Genomic DNA, 18132 nt, shown 5'->3' on the forward strand with positions numbered 1-18132 from the left:
TTTCCTTCCTGTGTGTCTTCTCGTTCAGACGCCGTTCCGTTTTGTTCCTTCATTGTGTCCCATGTCATCCTGTCATTATTATTATTATTATGTAGTAACGAAGGTAATGAAGAGCTACGCCAAGAACGGCAAAGCCCGTTTTAGTAAAGCAAGTTATATATGTACTAACAGCTAACAGCGTGAAGCATGTTAAATCGAGATAGCTACATCATTACGAAGCTACAACTTTGGCTGGCGCCTGTCTATTTCTTGTTCCATAGGGCCAAGATATAACTCTTACTTTTTCTGTCATTGCATTGATACAGCGGTTTTCATCAGCGATCCAAGAACTGCATTAAAATCGTTGTTATAATTAAATACACCATCGAATTGAATGACGATATGAATCGTATGTTTACCACCGTATGTATTTAAAATATTCTATCAGTATATTTTTTCGTTACGGCTAGTTGTGTTGAAACGGCACAAAGAAAAACCGTATATTTTTGCAATTAATTGCACAACAAAATAAGAGTTTCAAGTGTTTATATATCCTTTCATTATCATTGATTCAACTGATGCAAGAAATGCAAGAAATTTCCCTTTAGGGTCATTAATAATGGCTCAGGAATTGACTTGGCTGAAAACTGATATCTCAGTATCTACTTATACAAAAATACAATATAATACATAAGCACTACGTCAGCGGTCGTTAATGTATCAATCCTTAGCAATCAGATCGTATCACGATTGGTGCAAATACATATTATATATACGTGTGTATATATATATATATATACACGTATCAACAGATATAGGTCGCAAAACTATAAGATTGAATCGAGGATATCAAATTTACCAAATTGAAGGTTGAAAATTGCAACAGTTTGCGTAACTGTTTCATTTTTGAGGGATGTTGAGAGCCTCTGGCTATGTGTGTTTATGATGAGATTTAAAGGAGCATCTTTCTTTCCTTCCTCCAACACGGGAACGGGTGAATCTCTTGGTTTTTCATTTCTATCGGTTTTATTGTGCCTTTTTCTGCTTGGACGCTGGGGCGCCAGGACCCGCTACGGTATGAGACGGGACGCGCCGTCACTTCCTGCATACAAAACTGAAGCACCATTAACATTCTTCTGCGGTGCACGATCGGCCGTATTATCTTCTGCCGATGTAAGTACGTACACGTGTATACACGCATACAAAGGAACGCGTGTACTCGCATACTCGCGTGGCTCAGTCGATGCCCTAATCTGAATAATGCGATCGGCCTGCCATGAGTCTTCTGTGCTTCTCTTTTTCATCTTCGTACGGATCACGCGATGTCCATGACGAGTCGATGCCTCGCTTTTGATATGTGTTTGCTGGTAACACTCGAATTATTTTCATTTGACCGCGACAAGATGCGTGGATCGGTGCTACTGGTGCAGATCAATACAGATGTTTCGATGTCTGTGTTATTCTTCGACCTCGCATCTTAAAGCAACACCTTAAGGTAACAGCAAGATCGAAAATAAATGAATTTGGATATAACGTGCATTTGGATATATTTGTCCTGATATACTTAAACGATGCAACTTCTTGCTTCTTCCCAATCATTTCGAATCAGTAGAAATAGAAAAAGTTTAGATTCAACTATTTTTCTTCTGCATTTGTATATGCCAATCGAATCATACGGACAGTCTAAGAAGAACAAACGTCAACGTTGTATTTCCGGGTGATTTCAATTATCAAGAGGAGGTTATTATTTTTAAGAAGAAAATGTCAAATATACAAATAACTTACATACAAGGTATTTTGAATAAATAATCTTGTTCAGATAACGTAATGCCAGATATCTGTAAAGAAAATACTCGCGTTAATTTAATGTACAATATCGAAACTTTTATTAACACGAACTCCTCTCATCGTTATTTTTCACTTACGTGAATTCTATGATCAATCTAACCGTTGATTCTGATACGTTAATTCAAATCGACGAAACCAGTAATCGATTTATATTTTGTTGTTTGCTTATTTCAGTAGTGTCATCTAACAGATGCCGGAGAAACTTTGAGACAGGTAGGTAATGCAGAAATATGATTCTTAACAATTCTGGATTCTGTTCTATCTAGGGAATAATTGAACCGATAGATTGGTAGCGCTTGTAGGGTCACTGGTAAAGCGAATTCTGGGTAAAATAACGTGTATCATATCGTACCGTTGCTGTAAAATTTCATCGGTGAGTTCACGAAAAAAACGATTGCACGATAAGAACGGAGTACTGGAATCAATTTAAGTAACTTCCTTGCATTTTCGAATCGATTTGCATTAAGATCAACTATTTCCTTATACTTTGGATATCGAATATTTCTCCCTGGTACTAGCTGCTAATCGAGTATCGTTTACAGTCTTGTATCTACGTGTCTGCGTGAGTGTAGGAGAAGACGATTCTATATTACACACCTCCGTTTTAATACTATTGTTCATTTTGTTGGATTTTAGTTATACAGTAGCTGACAAGGCCGATTAAAAATGATTGACCTTACGGTAAAGACTTTGGATTCACAAAATCATGCATTCTCCTTGGAAGACGATGTAAGTACTCCCTTTGCCATTTTTATAGAGCACTATTTTTCTTTCCTGTGTTTATAATTAACATTATTGTCGACTCCAATGTTCTTAATAGCGTGCCTCATGAGTATTTATGTACTTGCTCATATTTTTATTTTTAAATATTCTATATTCTAGAAATAATTATCATAGATATGATTTTTTTTTCTTTGAGCATAAGCAATTAATTACCGTCCTTGTGGGGCAACATTTCTTCTTCGTATTTTTGTGATTATTTTTATGATTTATCATTTGTAACATACAGTTTTTTATTTCTTATGTCGATTTTTTTGACAATTTCAGTATATATTATTAGATTTAACTAAATTGTTGTATAATAAATATAATTATAGCACTGGCAGAATTATAGTATCTTCTTTATATTACGATATTTTTAATGTAAATAACAGTTTACTATTGTTAGAAATAATTAGAAATATTAAGCATGATGTAACAGAGCTGATTAATGTGAAATAATTAATATAAAAAATATTTATTTTTATATAATTATGCAAAGACAGTAATTCTTGATAGATTTGGAACTGTCACTATAAAATGTTGTTCTGTCATAAATATTGCTATTAAAATTAAAAAATAATTGCATTTATCTAAGAGAAAACGAATGACTTGGATTTTTTATATAGCAAATTACAGTTCGAGGTTTCAAAGAATATATAGCAGAAACAGTAGCAGTTCCAGCAGATTCACAAAGACTTATTTATTGCGGTAGAGTTCTGCAAGATGAGAAAAAATTAAATGATTATGGTAAAGAAGTTTATGCTATGTTATACTTCCAAATATAAAATATAAAGTCGAGCTTTTCATTCATTTATGATCTTTTATAATTATAATTTAGATGTTAATGGGAAAGTTATACATTTGGTACAACGTGCACCACCGCAGCCTGGTCAACGTGGAAATGATGGAGGTCAAAGTCAAGGTCAGAATCATGGATCACAAATGTGGCAAAATCCACAAAGAACACATTACCGACTCACTCGTGCTCAAATGCATGGTAATGCTATGTATTTGGGTGCAATGTCAGTACCAGCTGAAATTGTGGAAGGACATGGTACTAGAACTAATATATATACCTAATATAATTTATAATTTCAAAATTTCCTGATCTTTTTATTATTTTTTTTAAATCTTTCCTATAAAGTTTTTTTTTATTAGGGATTTTTTTATTTCATTTAATAGGGTTACCAGTACCTCAGTTCAGCAACAGTCTGTCTAATGGTCGATTAATTGCTGCAAGACACATGCTTGAACGCGCGAATCGCCTTATGGATCGACTTGAAAGTCCCTCTCAATCTGCTAATCTTTCCGCAGCTGAAAATAATCGACCACCATTAAGTCAATTGATGCAAGAATCAGAATTAGATGCAGAACAATAGTGAGTAAATGGAGAAAAAGGTTTTATAATTATTATGAGAAGTAATAAAATATATTGATAAATTATTTAGTCTTTTCAGTAATAACGAAACCACAACAAATGGTGGTGCCCGATTGGCAGAGGCCGCTGCAGCTGCAATAGCAGCTGCTTTATCTGCAGCTGGAGCAAATAATGTTACATTACTTAGAGGTTTGTATATAAAAAGTGTGAATAAACAGTCCGAGTATAGATCATTACATATAATTGTTATCTGCGAATATAGGAAATAATGACGAAAATACTGAATCAAGACCAGCAAATGAAACTAATGAAGAAAATCAACCAGATACACAACAGCCACAACAATCTCAACAACCACAATCTGAACAACAAGGTTCTACATCAAATAACGATGAACAATCTAATCGACGATCATCACAACAGTAAAGATCTTTTCATACATAGTTATTATATATACATAATTATATAATTTATAAATCTGTTATTTTTAGACTTCCACGTCCTCCGCAATTGGCAGAATTATTGGACCTATTAATTGATACACAATCTCGTTTACGACCTCATACAGAACGTTATTGCAAACTTATGCGTGATGATCCTGTATTAAGTTCAGAAGTAAGTAAATAGTATTCATAAATGCGTATATGAATAGTTTGGAATAAAAAAATCATTTGTGTTTAGGGAAGACGTGTTGAAGAAACTCAAACATTTGTAAATGGTGTAAGCGAGTGTTTACATTATATGTCGCACGCTTGTCATGCTTTAAGCGATATAATTGTCGATATGAGTCAACAGCCACCCAGGAACTTGCGATGTAGACCAATCATTATTCAACATTCAGCTATTTTACAGCCGGGTATACCAATCCAGGTAGAGGTGAGGATGAATGACAGTATTTCAATTTTGTTCCAGGTGTAATAAAATTATTTTATATCATGTTTCTATCAGGCACATATTAGTTTACATGGTCGTAATGCAAATAATAACAATGGCAATGAAGAAAATGGAGAATCTGCAAGTACACCTACTCAATTGGAAACAAATGAACCTAACACCGATGAGGCCAGTCAACAACAAGAATCAGAATCTGGTACTCAACAACAAGCTGAACAACAACAATCACCATTAGATTCGACACAATCTCCATTTGGTATGTGCAACAATTATTTCAAAAGACAAATTATTTAGATAAGACAGTTAGGATTATGTTACAGGTACAGTGTTTAACTTACCTAATAATGTTGAAGTATTGATGGAAGTTAGTCCTGAAGGTAACATAGATACTCCACCTGGAAATGAACAGCCTCAAGCTGGTGAAAATAATAATAATAGCAACAATAACAACAATAATGGCGGTAAGTTTTCACTAATAGTTTCAATATTTTAATTTATGATATTTATCTTATTCTATTATTTATAGGAAGAATAGATGGTACTACTGGTGCATTTTCCTGGGGTTCAGCTCCGCCTCCTGATTTCATACGAAATTTGATGCACGCTGTTGCTGGTCACATGGTACAAGGTGGTCCAGCTAACACAAGAATTATAACTCGAAATCCTCTGACAGTTAGTCAATTAACTGTTGCATCAGTTGATAGCGGAAACACAAATGCTGGACAAAGTACACAAGCACGGTATGTTTATTACGAAATGTTATTAATCTACATATTTATACTTTTAATTTATATATATATGATATTCTTTACATATTATAGAAGCAACGTTGGTACTCATCCCACTACAGCAACACAAACTAGGAGTACATCGCGTCCACATGTATTTCATCAACAAACTCATCCTTTAGGCGTTGGGATGAGTATAGGACAAGCATTCGACTTCGATCCATTCCTTTCTTGTAATTCGCATCATGTCCGTCGCACATCGACTACAACTTCTAGTACTATTACATCTACGTCACAAGGAACACGAACAAACCAAACCATGTCTGAAACACAATCCCAAGCACAAACAGGTATATAATTAAACTATTGTTACCTGTTAACTATTATCCTATATTAATGATTTTATTTTATACTACAGCTACAACTTCGAGTGCCACTAGCAATACCAGCTCTACAAATACTACAGCATCAACGACATCACAAACAAATCCGATCTACGATCCATTAATGTATTTACAACAACAAATTTTAGGAGGTAATATGTTTTAGAAAGTATTTTTGACATTTTAAATGAAGATTTTTAAATAACATTTTTAAGATTTTTAAATAACATTTAAAAATTTTTGTTGTTTTAGATTCTAACTCACCCGATGGTCTTGGTAACATGGTGCAAATACGTACCGGTGGAAATATTCGTGTAGGAATTATCAGAAATGGGTGCGTATTATATGCAGAATTAGCTAAATACAACATTAATTTTTATATTATTCTTCAATATTAGCACCGGTAATTCTGCTGGAGGTGATTTAACTCTTGCGGATTTATTAGAACGTAGAGGTATTCAAATGAGTCTTTTTACGTCTCAAGATTCTGAAACTGCAGAAAATTTCCTCGTAAATTTATCTGTACTAGTGGTAAATAAAAAATATTTTTATGAAATTTATATGAGGGAGGGGTGCTTGTTTTAAGTTCTGAAATAATATCTTTAATTATTTTTTAGGTACAGAATATGACATTAGAAGGATTAATAAGATTACGAATTGGTCAATCAGAACCAATTTCTCATCTTAGAAGACCATTACAAGATTTCTTCCAATATTCTTTCCCAAATGTTGCACCAGAGACACTTCAGGAACAAGCTACTGAACGATTGTTATCACAATTAAGACCACATTTCCAGGCTTTATTAAATACAGAAGAAGAAACTAATAGTAGAAACGGTCAGCATGTAGATATTTGTGCTACTGTTGAAGCTTTACTTCGTCGTCATATTAGAGATATACTACAACATCTGTTTAATAATGGTGTGTAATATTGTACATTAACAAAATATTTAATTTTAAGATATTATACGTTATTTTTTGTTTCAGATATTGATGATGCTAGATTTGGACAAGAAATTTTCAACACCGTGAATAATATGGGTAGACAATTATGTGCAGTACTTCGATATTCTATTCGTGGTGGACAGGCAGGATTAGAATTAATTGCATCACGTTTTGTGGTATGTTACTTATACGTATCTAATTAAATAACAGATATATATTTTTTTACTTTAATAATTGACGTTACTCTTCAAATAGACCGAAATGTTAGAGGGTATTCATCCTACAGTACGTCGATGGATGCTGAACGCATTTATTGTTCAGTTTCGTACTTATTCTTTACGAGTTACACAACCTCCAGATTCAGAAATTATTCCACTTTTAATATATAAAGATGCACCTTCTGAAGCAGCATCGGTTCCATCAGCTCCAACACAACCTTCACAACCACAATCCGAACTGGAGGCAAGTTACACACAGTACATACTTTTACGACTAATGTGTAAATGAAATAAATCTAACAATTAGATATGATTTCAGCCCATGGAGACAGAAATTGTACAAGAAAGAACAACTTTCGAAGCATCTTCTCTACCAGAAGATAGGGAAGAAATTCCAGAAACGTTCCCAGGTCATGAAGCATTACCTTCAGTATGTATACACCTATTTATGTATGTGAATTTTTATTATTACCATACACAAAAGTTATATAAAAAGCTATTCTTTTTTTAGGATTGGGTACCAATAATTGCTCGCGATGGATTAAGGCAACGACGCCAGTTACAAATGCAAGGAATAACAAACGGTGGTGTAGCAACACTTAGTGATGCTTACTTAGGTACACTACCCACTAAACGACGCAAACTTATTGAACAGCAAAAGCCACGATTATTAGTTAGCCCTACTCCCAATCATTCAGCAATAGCAGCATCTATGGAACGTTTAGTGAGAGAGGGTGTAACTCGGGCAGGTGTTGAGGAAGTCGAAGGTGCTGCAATTGCTGTAGCTGTAGATCCTGGTGTTAGGCGTGCATTTGGTCAAGCAATTAGAGATTGCTTGAATCCACATAGACTAGGAACACCAGATTTTCCAGATCCTTTGCGTTTTCCCAATGCCACAAAATATTTTGCTGACCAAGATAGGCCACCAAAATAATAATTACAAAGAGAAAACGGTTCGTAATGGCTTAGAGTATTTATAAAGGAGAAACCAGGTAGTGTCTAAACAAAGTGAGAAATTGCAATGACCAAGGAATACAAAGATATATTCTTAACATATAACCACAAATGCTATTAACTCTTATTATTGTATATGTGAATTTAATGCAAATATTTTCAAATACCACACATTACATTATTTGTTTAACCGATGTAGCTTGTAGTTTTACAAAACGTACTATTGACTTTTTAATATATAAATATGTTAAATAATTATACGTTACGTACATATTATTGAAAATAGCGAAATTTGGCTACACTTGCTCTCTCCCATTATACTCTAAGCATCGAGTGACCCCAATCTGATACTATAATTAAAATACTACTTTCATATTAAACTGCGTTTTCTGTAGAATTATTGTTATGCAAATGAAATGTATTCTTAATCAAATGACACCTGTCTAGGTATTATACAGATTGTAATGTATTATCTTGCGACCTATGCATATTGTGGGATATTTGAGTGTTGTCGATATTAAAATCCTTTTAATAACGATGATACTACCAATCGATATTAATTACTACCTTATAGTCCAATATTTGATTTGTGAGAAAAGGAAAACAAGTATGGAGTTATCCGTGGAGTAAAAGAAAATTGACTAAATGCGATTTAATACCTCTCATTATAATCATGAATTATCTAAGGCTATAGTTTGTACTACACAAGCTTTGTTGAATAATACGTTATAAACCATAAAGTACCATGTTTCTTTGTAATTTATGTAGATAATTTTGATTGTGATGCGTCATACTAAATAGTTCAAAAGCAGACTTTTTATACGAACGAAGGTACTGTATTTTAATTCTAATGATCTATACAAAAAAAAAAAAAAAAATGATTTTAATCTTGCACCGGAATTTCATCAGTTTTAATAAAAAAAAATCAAGTATCGAGCCTAATGCAAAAGAAAGATAATTCCAAATTATACATTTGTATTAATGTTAAGGGATAATCGTATATGAATATTTGATAGATAGTATATAATGTTAATAAAGTAATTGAAATAATTTCATGTGAATATGATTTTGAATTGAGAAGCCATTGAATTGATATCAATATGATTAGAACAAAAATAATTCGATCCATATATTTTTTATCTTTTCAAAATTATTACACAAAACATACTTCAGATTTTATTTCGTGTTTTCTTAACAATGTTTTGAGATTTTTAATCCATTTGCCTTTGTACACGTTTCCCGCGTTCTCCTTAATATCACAATCCATGATTTCGCATGGATGTCAGCCATAAGCATAGATATTTTCATATTCGTACATCGATCATATACTGCCTAGGGGCTCGAAAAATGCGTAAAATATGTTGATTCGTTGAAACGTATTAAAAATGTTACTTGTCAACCGATAAACAATTGCAATTAGTTTCATGGAAACAGATTTGCTAACGTTATCTCAGTAACGCAAGAACTACAACTAAATAGTCCATCTACTAACTATTAATAAAATAATTTGAAACATTTATATTCTACTATAGAATTGATCAGAATTTCACAGATGAACATGTTGTGTACAGAGCAAATATTTAACAATATCGTCGCGTTATTGGTAGTAAACAAAGTATTCGTATAGAATTTATTGAAAACGGTGTAAAAACGTTTTCCAAACAAATTGGATTACACGCAACAGGACAATATCGATCGTTAATCGTTGGAATTTCAAAGCACGAATCGGGCTCTCGGCAACCATGCGAAAAGTTGAAAACATTATGCCTATCTTTACCAGAGACTTGAAACATTCATTGTCGAAACAACGCGTTAGATTGTTTGACGATGTTAATTGTTTGTTCACGATAACCAGACCAATGTTAACGTCCGATGCATTAAGACGCGATAAATCGCTTATCGCATACAGAATAAACGGAGATAAATGAAATCGATGTTTTTCTTTTTTTTTGCCGTGTTATGAAATTAAACTAGAATCTGGAATCACTGAAATCTCTTTCTCGTAAACCCTAGAAAAGAAAAAATTAATAACGTGATTATCAGGTACGTTATTATTTCCTCGAAATAGAATTTTCTCGTTCGATAAAATAAACCTCAATCGTATTAACTTGTACGACAGAATGCAACTCACGGGAGGAACCGCGTTTAGTATTTGGAAACAGTCTCGTGAAAGAAAGCGAAAGTAAAAGGATGATTTAATATGTAGCAAGTGTTGACGGGAGGTTCGCGCCCATCTTTTTTGTATTTAGTGAAAAAAGAAAGGAACGAATGAAAGAAGAAAAAAGAAAACGAATTTCCCTTCCTATATGTCCCCAGTTGCCACTCGATAATAGGCGCTCGTTAATATCGCGAGTGCCACTCTTGAATATCGAGAAGAGATTCCTACTACCTTCCCACCCTTTTTTTTTTCAGCATTTTACCATGCTAACCCCCCACTCTCTCCGCTGCTGTTGCTCGGTCTCATTCCAGCAAGCGTGGCGGGCAATTTCTCTTTTTCGCTCGCCGCAGCGCGAGCGTCCGTCGGATTAAGGCATAATGAAATTACGAGGGTCACGTCATTTTATAAAACGATCGTTAAGCGTCGAGAGTGTTCGCTTGCCGTGGCTCTCGTCGAAATGACATCGCATTGAAAACGATCGATCGAAATCTCTGAGCGAAAGAGCTTGGGGTGATGGAACGTTCGGTTGTGACGAAGAGATAGAAGAGAAGGAAGAGGAAAAGGAACAAAGAGGGGGGTGGGGGGGGGATGAAATTTTTGTAGTGGGAAAGAGGAGAGGGGGAAAGAGTAGAATAAGTAGAATTTTATGTACAACAGAAGCATGCTAATAAATCGGACCTGGTTGTAAAATCGATTATTAATTTAATCCGGACATTTTCACGATATATATATATATATATATATTGGAATTCCCTAAAATATCGGAGCTAAAGCGGTGTGCATTGACATAGGTTGTTATGGATGCTTCGTCATAAGCGCACACGAAATTTTATGAACACGCGCGCCTGTTAACATTCCATGTGCCAAAATTCATTATAATTTATTGATACATCAAATATATCCGCCACTCTCGCCCGTTCGTTGCTCTTCATAATAACGAGGGAGCCACCGGCGTGTATGTGTGCACGCCGGCCGACGGGTATATATTTCAGTTTTCCTTTCGTTTTATTTTCAATCGTTCGTACGCCGTTTCGCGCATCGTAGCCGACCGCGTCAATTTTTCGCGATTCCGTCAATGAGCGTGAGAGGTCGCCAAAATAGGCCGTCCGCGTGTTGCTGCATTCGTAAATACACTCGTAACGACACACGTAATTGGTCGCGTCAGTGGCGTGTATTCGTTATATGTACGCATATATCCGGCATCGACGCGACGCAATTATTCTCAAACCTTCGTTAATATTATTTCTCAGCATTATCAAATATAGGGTGTTCATCACCTAAAACGTCAGTCGTCTTTTCAGAGTCATTCTCGAATCTTGTTGTAATTACGTTAATTTTCTCTTCCGTCGAATAACGCATTGCAAACAATACAGTTACAAATTTGGCGGTACTATAGTAAACATATTTTGTTTACAGGCATAATATGTTGTCTTCCGTCATCCGTTAAAGTTTGCGATTTCAGTGGAAATAAATGTCATATTTAACCTTCAATTGTAAGTGCTAAAGGTTATTTCAAGGTCACAATAGCTCACATTACCTCACGTTCACATGAAATGTAATGTCAGCTGTAAATATCAATGGTATTAAAAGCTCGAAAAAAGATAACCTTCTAATGAAAATATCTTTTACACTGTATTCGATACCATTTGAATTGAACATGAAATATTTTTTTATTTAGTGAAATGAGACATTCAGGTAATCTATATCAAGTGAAAATTGACTAGAAAATTCGTTCGTTTCAAAATGGATCGATAGATCTGCTGCATTGTAATCTCTCAATACACGACTCTCAATATTCGTGCAGCTTCACGAAATAGAATAACTTCATTTGAAACTGAAAACATCTTTAATAAATTTGTCCACTCGATTTTTTTTTTTTTTTTTTGTCTTTATACGGTTATGATCAGAGAAAAATAATAAGCATAATAACTATGTAGCTTCATAACACCGCAAGATCAATAACTTGAATATTCATCTCGACTCGAATAAATCTACGACAGTATTCTAGAACAGAAAACAGTGGTGAAGTACATATAATATACGTATAATATATATATATATATTTCTATGTATACTACATGAAGGTGAGGTAGTTCGGTAATTCGACGAAACTTTTTCACGGAGGGATAACACCTTCGTTGCACTTGTCAACGAAACGGTTGGGCTACCAGGAACGATATCATCGAATGGACCTCCGGCTGCTCGTTGTCGCGGCTAGGAACAAGAGGATTTTTCGAAGTCTGGGAGCGAAAGGCGTTGGTATTAATTGGCTGGACTAGTCCGTGTGGAGTGGGCCGACTACACGAATGGCACACTACCACCAATGTCGCGACTATCACCACCACCAGCGCGCGACTATCATGGAGCAACGCTATTCTCTGCGTTCGAACGTTTTTCGTGGTCCGTGCCACGGAAATGTTCGTTCATTTGGTGACCATCCTGCCTCCTCTCTTTCTTCTTTCTTCCGCGACCCCTGGGGTCGTACCCTCTTCCTTCTTCGACCCCTACCCATAGTGCGGAACTCTCGAGGAGACCAGCGGGAGTATAGGCCGCGCTCGCTTGTAGCCGTGTCTATACACACGTATACTGGCGCGTAGAAAGGCATAATAAAGGTTGGGGAAACAGTCCACGCGGACTTAACGGACGGCTGTCAGCGCGTTCCATATGGAAGCCAGTTGGTCGGAGTTACTGCGCTCTTCCGGCAGGATTGGCCTTTTTCGTTCTCGATTACGCCTCTTTATTCGCCCACTGGGCGTCGCCTCGGATTTTTCTGCGTTCAGGTTGGCTGCAGTGGTTGACTCGCGTCTCTTATAGGCCGACGTGGTGCTTTTTCACCGAGCGGACGCAGTGAGAGTCCGCGCGGACAAACCGAGGCCGAGGTTAAGACGCCTTGGCAATCAAGTAGAACCTCGGGCAAGCAGGGGCGGTTATGGGTGGTTATCGGAAGGGGGTGCACCAGCCGCACCGGTATAGAGAAAGAGAGGATGTACGAAGGCGGCCATATTTAGAGAAGGAAATCAGTGAAGAGCATTTCGCGCCGTGTACCGTGTTCAACCGTCTGTCCTTGTTTGGCAGACGATACGCTCCATCCCCCTTTCCTTCTCCCTCGTCTTCGTCCCTCGACTATCGGTGTCCCTCGTTCCTTCTTTACGCGTCTCAACATACCGCTGTGTCTGCGCCCGTTGAATTTTGACGGATGAAAAGTAACCGAGGTCGTCAGAAGCGGCCGAGGTTTCTTCTCGCCAATGGGGAATTATGGTTTTGCGGCAGCGAAGGCGTCTCGACGATCATCGGCACGCTAAAAGACGAATCGAAACGTTGTTCCTCGCCACGAGAGGAGAGTTGCGCACTCTCAATCTCGTTCTTTCTTCTTCTTTCTCCTTTTTTCTTTCTCTCCCCCACTCTCTTTTTCTCTTTCATCGAGACCGTCCTTTTAGCACGCGCGTTACCCCTTGGTACTTTACGCACTCCAAAGAACTCGTCGCTTCGTATCTCTCGTCTCGACGATCAGTTTTTATGGAAGCGAGAGAACAGTTCGCGGTGTTTGTTATTAACCAGTGTATAGGGCCGCGACGTAGCAGCAACTCGAGGAACTTTACTGTTCCTGCCGTAGTAAATAGACCGGCGCATCGGGAAGCTATTGTCACGTATTTGATCCGACGGTGAGACAGAAATGTGCTTCATGATTTTTCATAGGCTACAGATCAAGTCGACGGTTCTTCCGTGACGTCTGTGTGTGTATGTACGCCTCATTGTCAGTGTCGCGTATTCGTAAATCTTCGAAAGATCATCCTCTTCGTTAGCCATACCTCTCCGATAACGAACTCACATATACACAAATTCATAGCAAGTGCTCAATGGCGTAGAAAGGATTTGGTACGACGTTCCGTCGAATCAAAGTTAGCGCGTTGAGATCGTATCGATTGTCAAGGATCGCCCGATCGAGCATCAACGTGATACAAATTTGTACATCTAATTCGACAGAAAATCGCTAAACCGTTCATATATTCGCAATGTGTCGGTTATTCCCTCGTCTAATGAAACCTTTCCTGTAGATAAATTTCATTGCAATCGATCCTCGTGCAGCCATCGATATACGTACGTGTACAGTACGTGCATACGTTCGATATTGATAGTCGCGTTACGGCCGCTACATCTGCCGGCGACGCGTGCAAAGTTATTTCTGCGCTATTGTCTTTCAAGTTGGCGGTAGTCAGTGAAGAAGAAACGAGCCACTTCTAAATGCGTAAACGCTCGCTGCACGCGTCAATGGTACGCGTATAATCGCGTACCTTGGATCCGGGCGATCATTCGAGCTAGGCAGCCGGAGCTTTTCAACCAGTTTTTTGCATTCGTCGACGACGGCGCTGCTGTGTATGTATATATGTAGCCGGGCGCGGCGTGGTGTCGTCAACGGGCGCGAAGCGTTGCTCGAAGCTCAAGAGCTTTTTCTGCATCGCGCCTTCACGGTATATAATGTCATTTCTCCTCGCCTCGGTGCCGTGACGAAAACACTCCTCCTGATTTCTCTCGCCGCTCCTCCCGGCCTCTTCTTCTTCCCTTTCCTCCTCTTTCTTTTTTCTCCCTTTCTTTTTTCCTTTTTTTTTAATATCGTACCCGCGCCAGGCCTTTTTTTTATTTTGCACTTACCGCAATGTCGGAGCGTTCTCTGTTAAGAGGTTCGCCTCGCGAAAGAACGCGCGGTTTTTTCGATTTTACCTGTACAGCATCTGACCGTACGCGTACTACACGTACGAGCCGCGGCCGCCTGCGTTTATCGTCGTCGCGGTTGTCTGACAAAGGGAAACGATTAAAGCACGATAAAAAGAAGAGAAAAAGAAAAAGGGGAAAAAAAAACGAGGCAAAAGAAGTACGATAATATATTAAAAAGTTATAGTCTGTTTCTCGTTCTTGTCGCTACCCCCCCCCCCCCCCCTCCTTTTTTCCTCCATTTTCGTTTCCCTTTGTCCCATTCGCCGACAGAAAACGGGAACGCAGGTGAAGCGTGGACGATAAAAAGCGTTTTCTACGAACCAAAAGAACACCCTTTTTCGTCGCTTTTTTCCTGCCCCCCCCTCCCCCTCCCCCTTCGCTTTCGTACACACGCTGGCGCTATATACGCCGCGTTATCGACACGCCGCAGAAATTATTTTTTGCCCCGGTTTTATCGACCGAGCCGCTTTTGTTCCGTACGAACGACTTCAGATAGGATTCTAATGACTTTTCATATATCAAAATCCGAGCTGCGGGCAAGGCGGGCCCAAAGATTCCGGGGGAGTGGTGGGGGAGGGTTGTCCGTGAAACTTTTCCGTTTAACAGTGGCAAGCGAACGATCTAAACCCGGTGCGGTTGCGCCGGGTGATAAAACTTTCCGCTTGATCTATTGCCGCTTCGGCAATTAATTCTCGCGCTCGTGGCCAGCTGATATCAGTATGCTCGTGTGTCGGTTATCAGGAAGCGTGGAAATAGTGACGGCCGCATCGGATCGCGGCGTTATAGGTGTTTTCGCGGAAAATCATTTTTTGATCGTTTTCCAAACACACGCCGGCGCCCGCTGCCAATGTATATACGTATAAATTTCAAAACTGACCGATCCCCGTTGAAGTTTTTATCCGGAACGCCGTGCATATACGAGTTTCCCCGAAACGGACGGACGATCGCAGCGTAGTATAATAAAACGGAATCAATGCTCGGCATTTAATCATGTTTAATATGCTTAGAGATATATTTAGGAGTTAGATATTTCGCGAAATGCAACGACATATTTTGAATAAAATGCAAAAATACGTGTGTCGCGTATGTTATTACTGAAACGCGAGTGATTTAGATGTCTCATCTGAAGATCTCTGACTGAGATAAAAATCAATTTTTACAAAGACATGCTTGCAATTGCGAGATAGTATTAAATATAAAATATGCTACGCCCGCTCAAAGAACAAGTTATTATTTACTCTCCTTTTGCACGATACGACAGTTCAGTATATTCTCCTCTAAAGCGTAGCATCGCGAGACGCAAGTTTCCTTTTCGTATTAAAAATTCATTCAAAAATTACGTTTAAAGTATGAAAGTACACCTCGCGTTATTTGTTCCAATGTCGTTAACGATATGAGGATATATTTCAGTACGTACTCCGTCTAGTGAAAAAAAAAAATATATATATATATATATATATTTTCACGTCACGTCTCTGTATCTCTGCAGCTTACGTCCAAAAAAATGTCCAACGTTAAAACCATCGTGACATAATCTTCATCTTAAAGGACGAAACGTCATTGTGTTCGACGTCTGTTTGAAACAATGCCGAATTGGCCGCTAATCAAATTTACTTAACCATCCGAATTACATGACCGATCGGTCGGCGTCGTCAATTAGTCAAATTGCTCGAATAAATATCATTTCGATTAAAGTTTGCCGTGCACGCCGGAGCCGATGCCAACAAAATTGGCCCGTTTCATAAACCGACCTGACAATGATCGGTTTATTCGGCCGTTGATAATTATCCCCGGTAACAAAACAGCGTCGATTACGCGCTGGAGACCCGGGGCTAGCAACCTCGGTATCGTATCCCCGGCCGCTTTCCAGCCGAAAAAGGTGATCGTTAAGGAGAGTGGTCGATCCGAGTGTACGTACATATATACAGGTATGTACGATGCGGCGAGTGGCGTACAGAGCGAAATGCTTTCGCCGGATATCGAGCGGACGTGTAGCCCGGCGCGTAGCGATTGATGGCCGAGCCAATTGGCAGCCGGGCACTTGGCAAGAATGATGCAATTAACCAATAAACACGTTTTCCAACCGGGCAACTGCACGTACATGGCAGAGAGCAAGCGTACACAGCCGGACAAACTCGTACAGGACACACGCGTTGCCGTTGTCGTGGACGTTTGGACGATGGTCGTCGTCGTCGTCGAGGAGAGTCACGTTCCACGTCCACGTCAGACATTCCACGATTATCTGCCTTCCGTGATCGCATTCCCGCTTTGTCTTCGATCCTGTCGCGATAATTCGCTCGACGGTACGTACGTACGGTTCCCTGAAATCGAACGTTCCGCCTTCCGAAACTAAATAAACCGGTTCGCGCGTTCGCTTCATGTATGTAAGTGCTGAACCGATGGGTTTGCATCGGGTTTCCTCAGCTTCTATCGAGTTTCGTTTCCGTGAGAGATTTTTTTATTTTCTCCCTCTGTTCCTTTTTCTTCATCTTTTTCTCTCTTCTTTTTTTTTCCAACGAAAATTTCCAGAGGCAGAAGGGTTACAGTAGGCGTGTTACGCGCGTGTTTAGTCTAACGAGCACGTTTCGTTTTAATATTCGAATGGTGTTTTGCGCGAGTGGGGCAACGTTGGAAGGCACGTTGTTTTATATACACGGGGTACACGTGTAGATACGCGTGGAAAAGCTGTTTTTCTTCGGCGAATCGATAGAGATTCGCATGCACCGGACGCGTTACGCTGGTAATCGTGTAATCTTTCGATCGCGCTAGAATTATCACGTATGTACCGTGGCAATCGATTCCGACATACGCCGATCAATTTCACCCTCTCCCCCCCGACGAACCGACCGAACAATAGACCGATGTAAATAAATACACCACGTGAACGGAGAAATTCTGTCGGCATTAATAAACCATGCGTTGACAAACATTCGCGTTAAACAAACTATAAACATCGATGATCCTAAATATTCTCATTGATAAACGCGAGTCTGGCTGCGTGACTGTTTAAACAGAAAGAGAGAGAGAGAGAGAGAGAGAGAGAGAGAGAGAGAGAGAGAGAGAGAGAAACACGGATCGATTCCTCTCGAGACCAATATCGCAATTGAAAAAGCTCAACTACGCGAATTAATTGTGATTTTATTCCAAACAGTAACAGCAACAATGATTCCAA

At 38.6% G+C, this 18132-nt stretch overlaps 1 protein-coding gene across 6 annotated transcripts; it reads left to right on the top strand.

Annotated features, from left to right (window-relative positions):
• Positions 1-2092: 2092 nt before the first annotated feature.
• LOC122536718 (large proline-rich protein bag6) lies at positions 2093-9150 on the top strand. Of its 6 annotated transcripts, none has more exons than XM_043669314.1 (21): positions 2093-2200; positions 2464-2556; positions 3216-3336; positions 3428-3643; positions 3772-3967; positions 4038-4156; positions 4230-4389; positions 4459-4582; positions 4649-4843; positions 4916-5117; positions 5188-5322; positions 5388-5601; positions 5683-5939; positions 6008-6124; positions 6225-6306; positions 6371-6503; positions 6590-6893; positions 6960-7093; positions 7173-7379; positions 7455-7565; positions 7647-9150. In XM_043669314.1, exons 2-21 carry the CDS (start codon positions 2494-2496, stop codon positions 8067-8069), a joined length of 3513 nt encoding a protein of 1170 aa, XP_043525249.1. In that variant the 5' UTR covers positions 2093-2200; positions 2464-2493; the 3' UTR covers positions 8070-9150. The 6 variants fall into 6 exon arrangements, with proteins under 6 accessions (XP_043525249.1, XP_043525250.1, XP_043525252.1 ...); XM_043669315.1 differs by having other exon boundaries at positions 4649-4837; positions 5182-5322; XM_043669317.1 differs by having other exon boundaries at positions 4047-4156.
• The last annotated feature ends 8982 nt before the right edge of the window (positions 9151-18132 follow it).

This window comes from Frieseomelitta varia, unplaced genomic scaffold (genome assembly GCF_011392965.1).
Source record: "Frieseomelitta varia isolate USP_RPSP 00005682 unplaced genomic scaffold, Fvar_1.2 scaffold_867, whole genome shotgun sequence".
Lineage (NCBI taxonomy): Eukaryota > Metazoa > Arthropoda > Insecta > Hymenoptera > Apidae > Frieseomelitta > Frieseomelitta varia.

What these genes read in the sequence shown, in the direction of transcription:
- LOC122536718 (XM_043669312.1), top strand. Translation starts at nt 2,494, where the DNA reads ATGATTGACCTTACGGTAAAGACTTTGGATTCACAAAATCATGCATTC. An exon ending in GAAAAAATTAAATGATTATG is followed by an intron (nt 3,337 to 3,427) that starts GTAAAGAAGTTT and finishes ATTATAATTTAG; the next exon opens with ATGTTAATGGGAAAGTTATA. An exon ending in GTATACCAATCCAGGTAGAG is followed by an intron (nt 4,844 to 4,915) that starts GTGAGGATGAAT and finishes TGTTTCTATCAG; the next exon opens with GCACATATTAGTTTACATGG.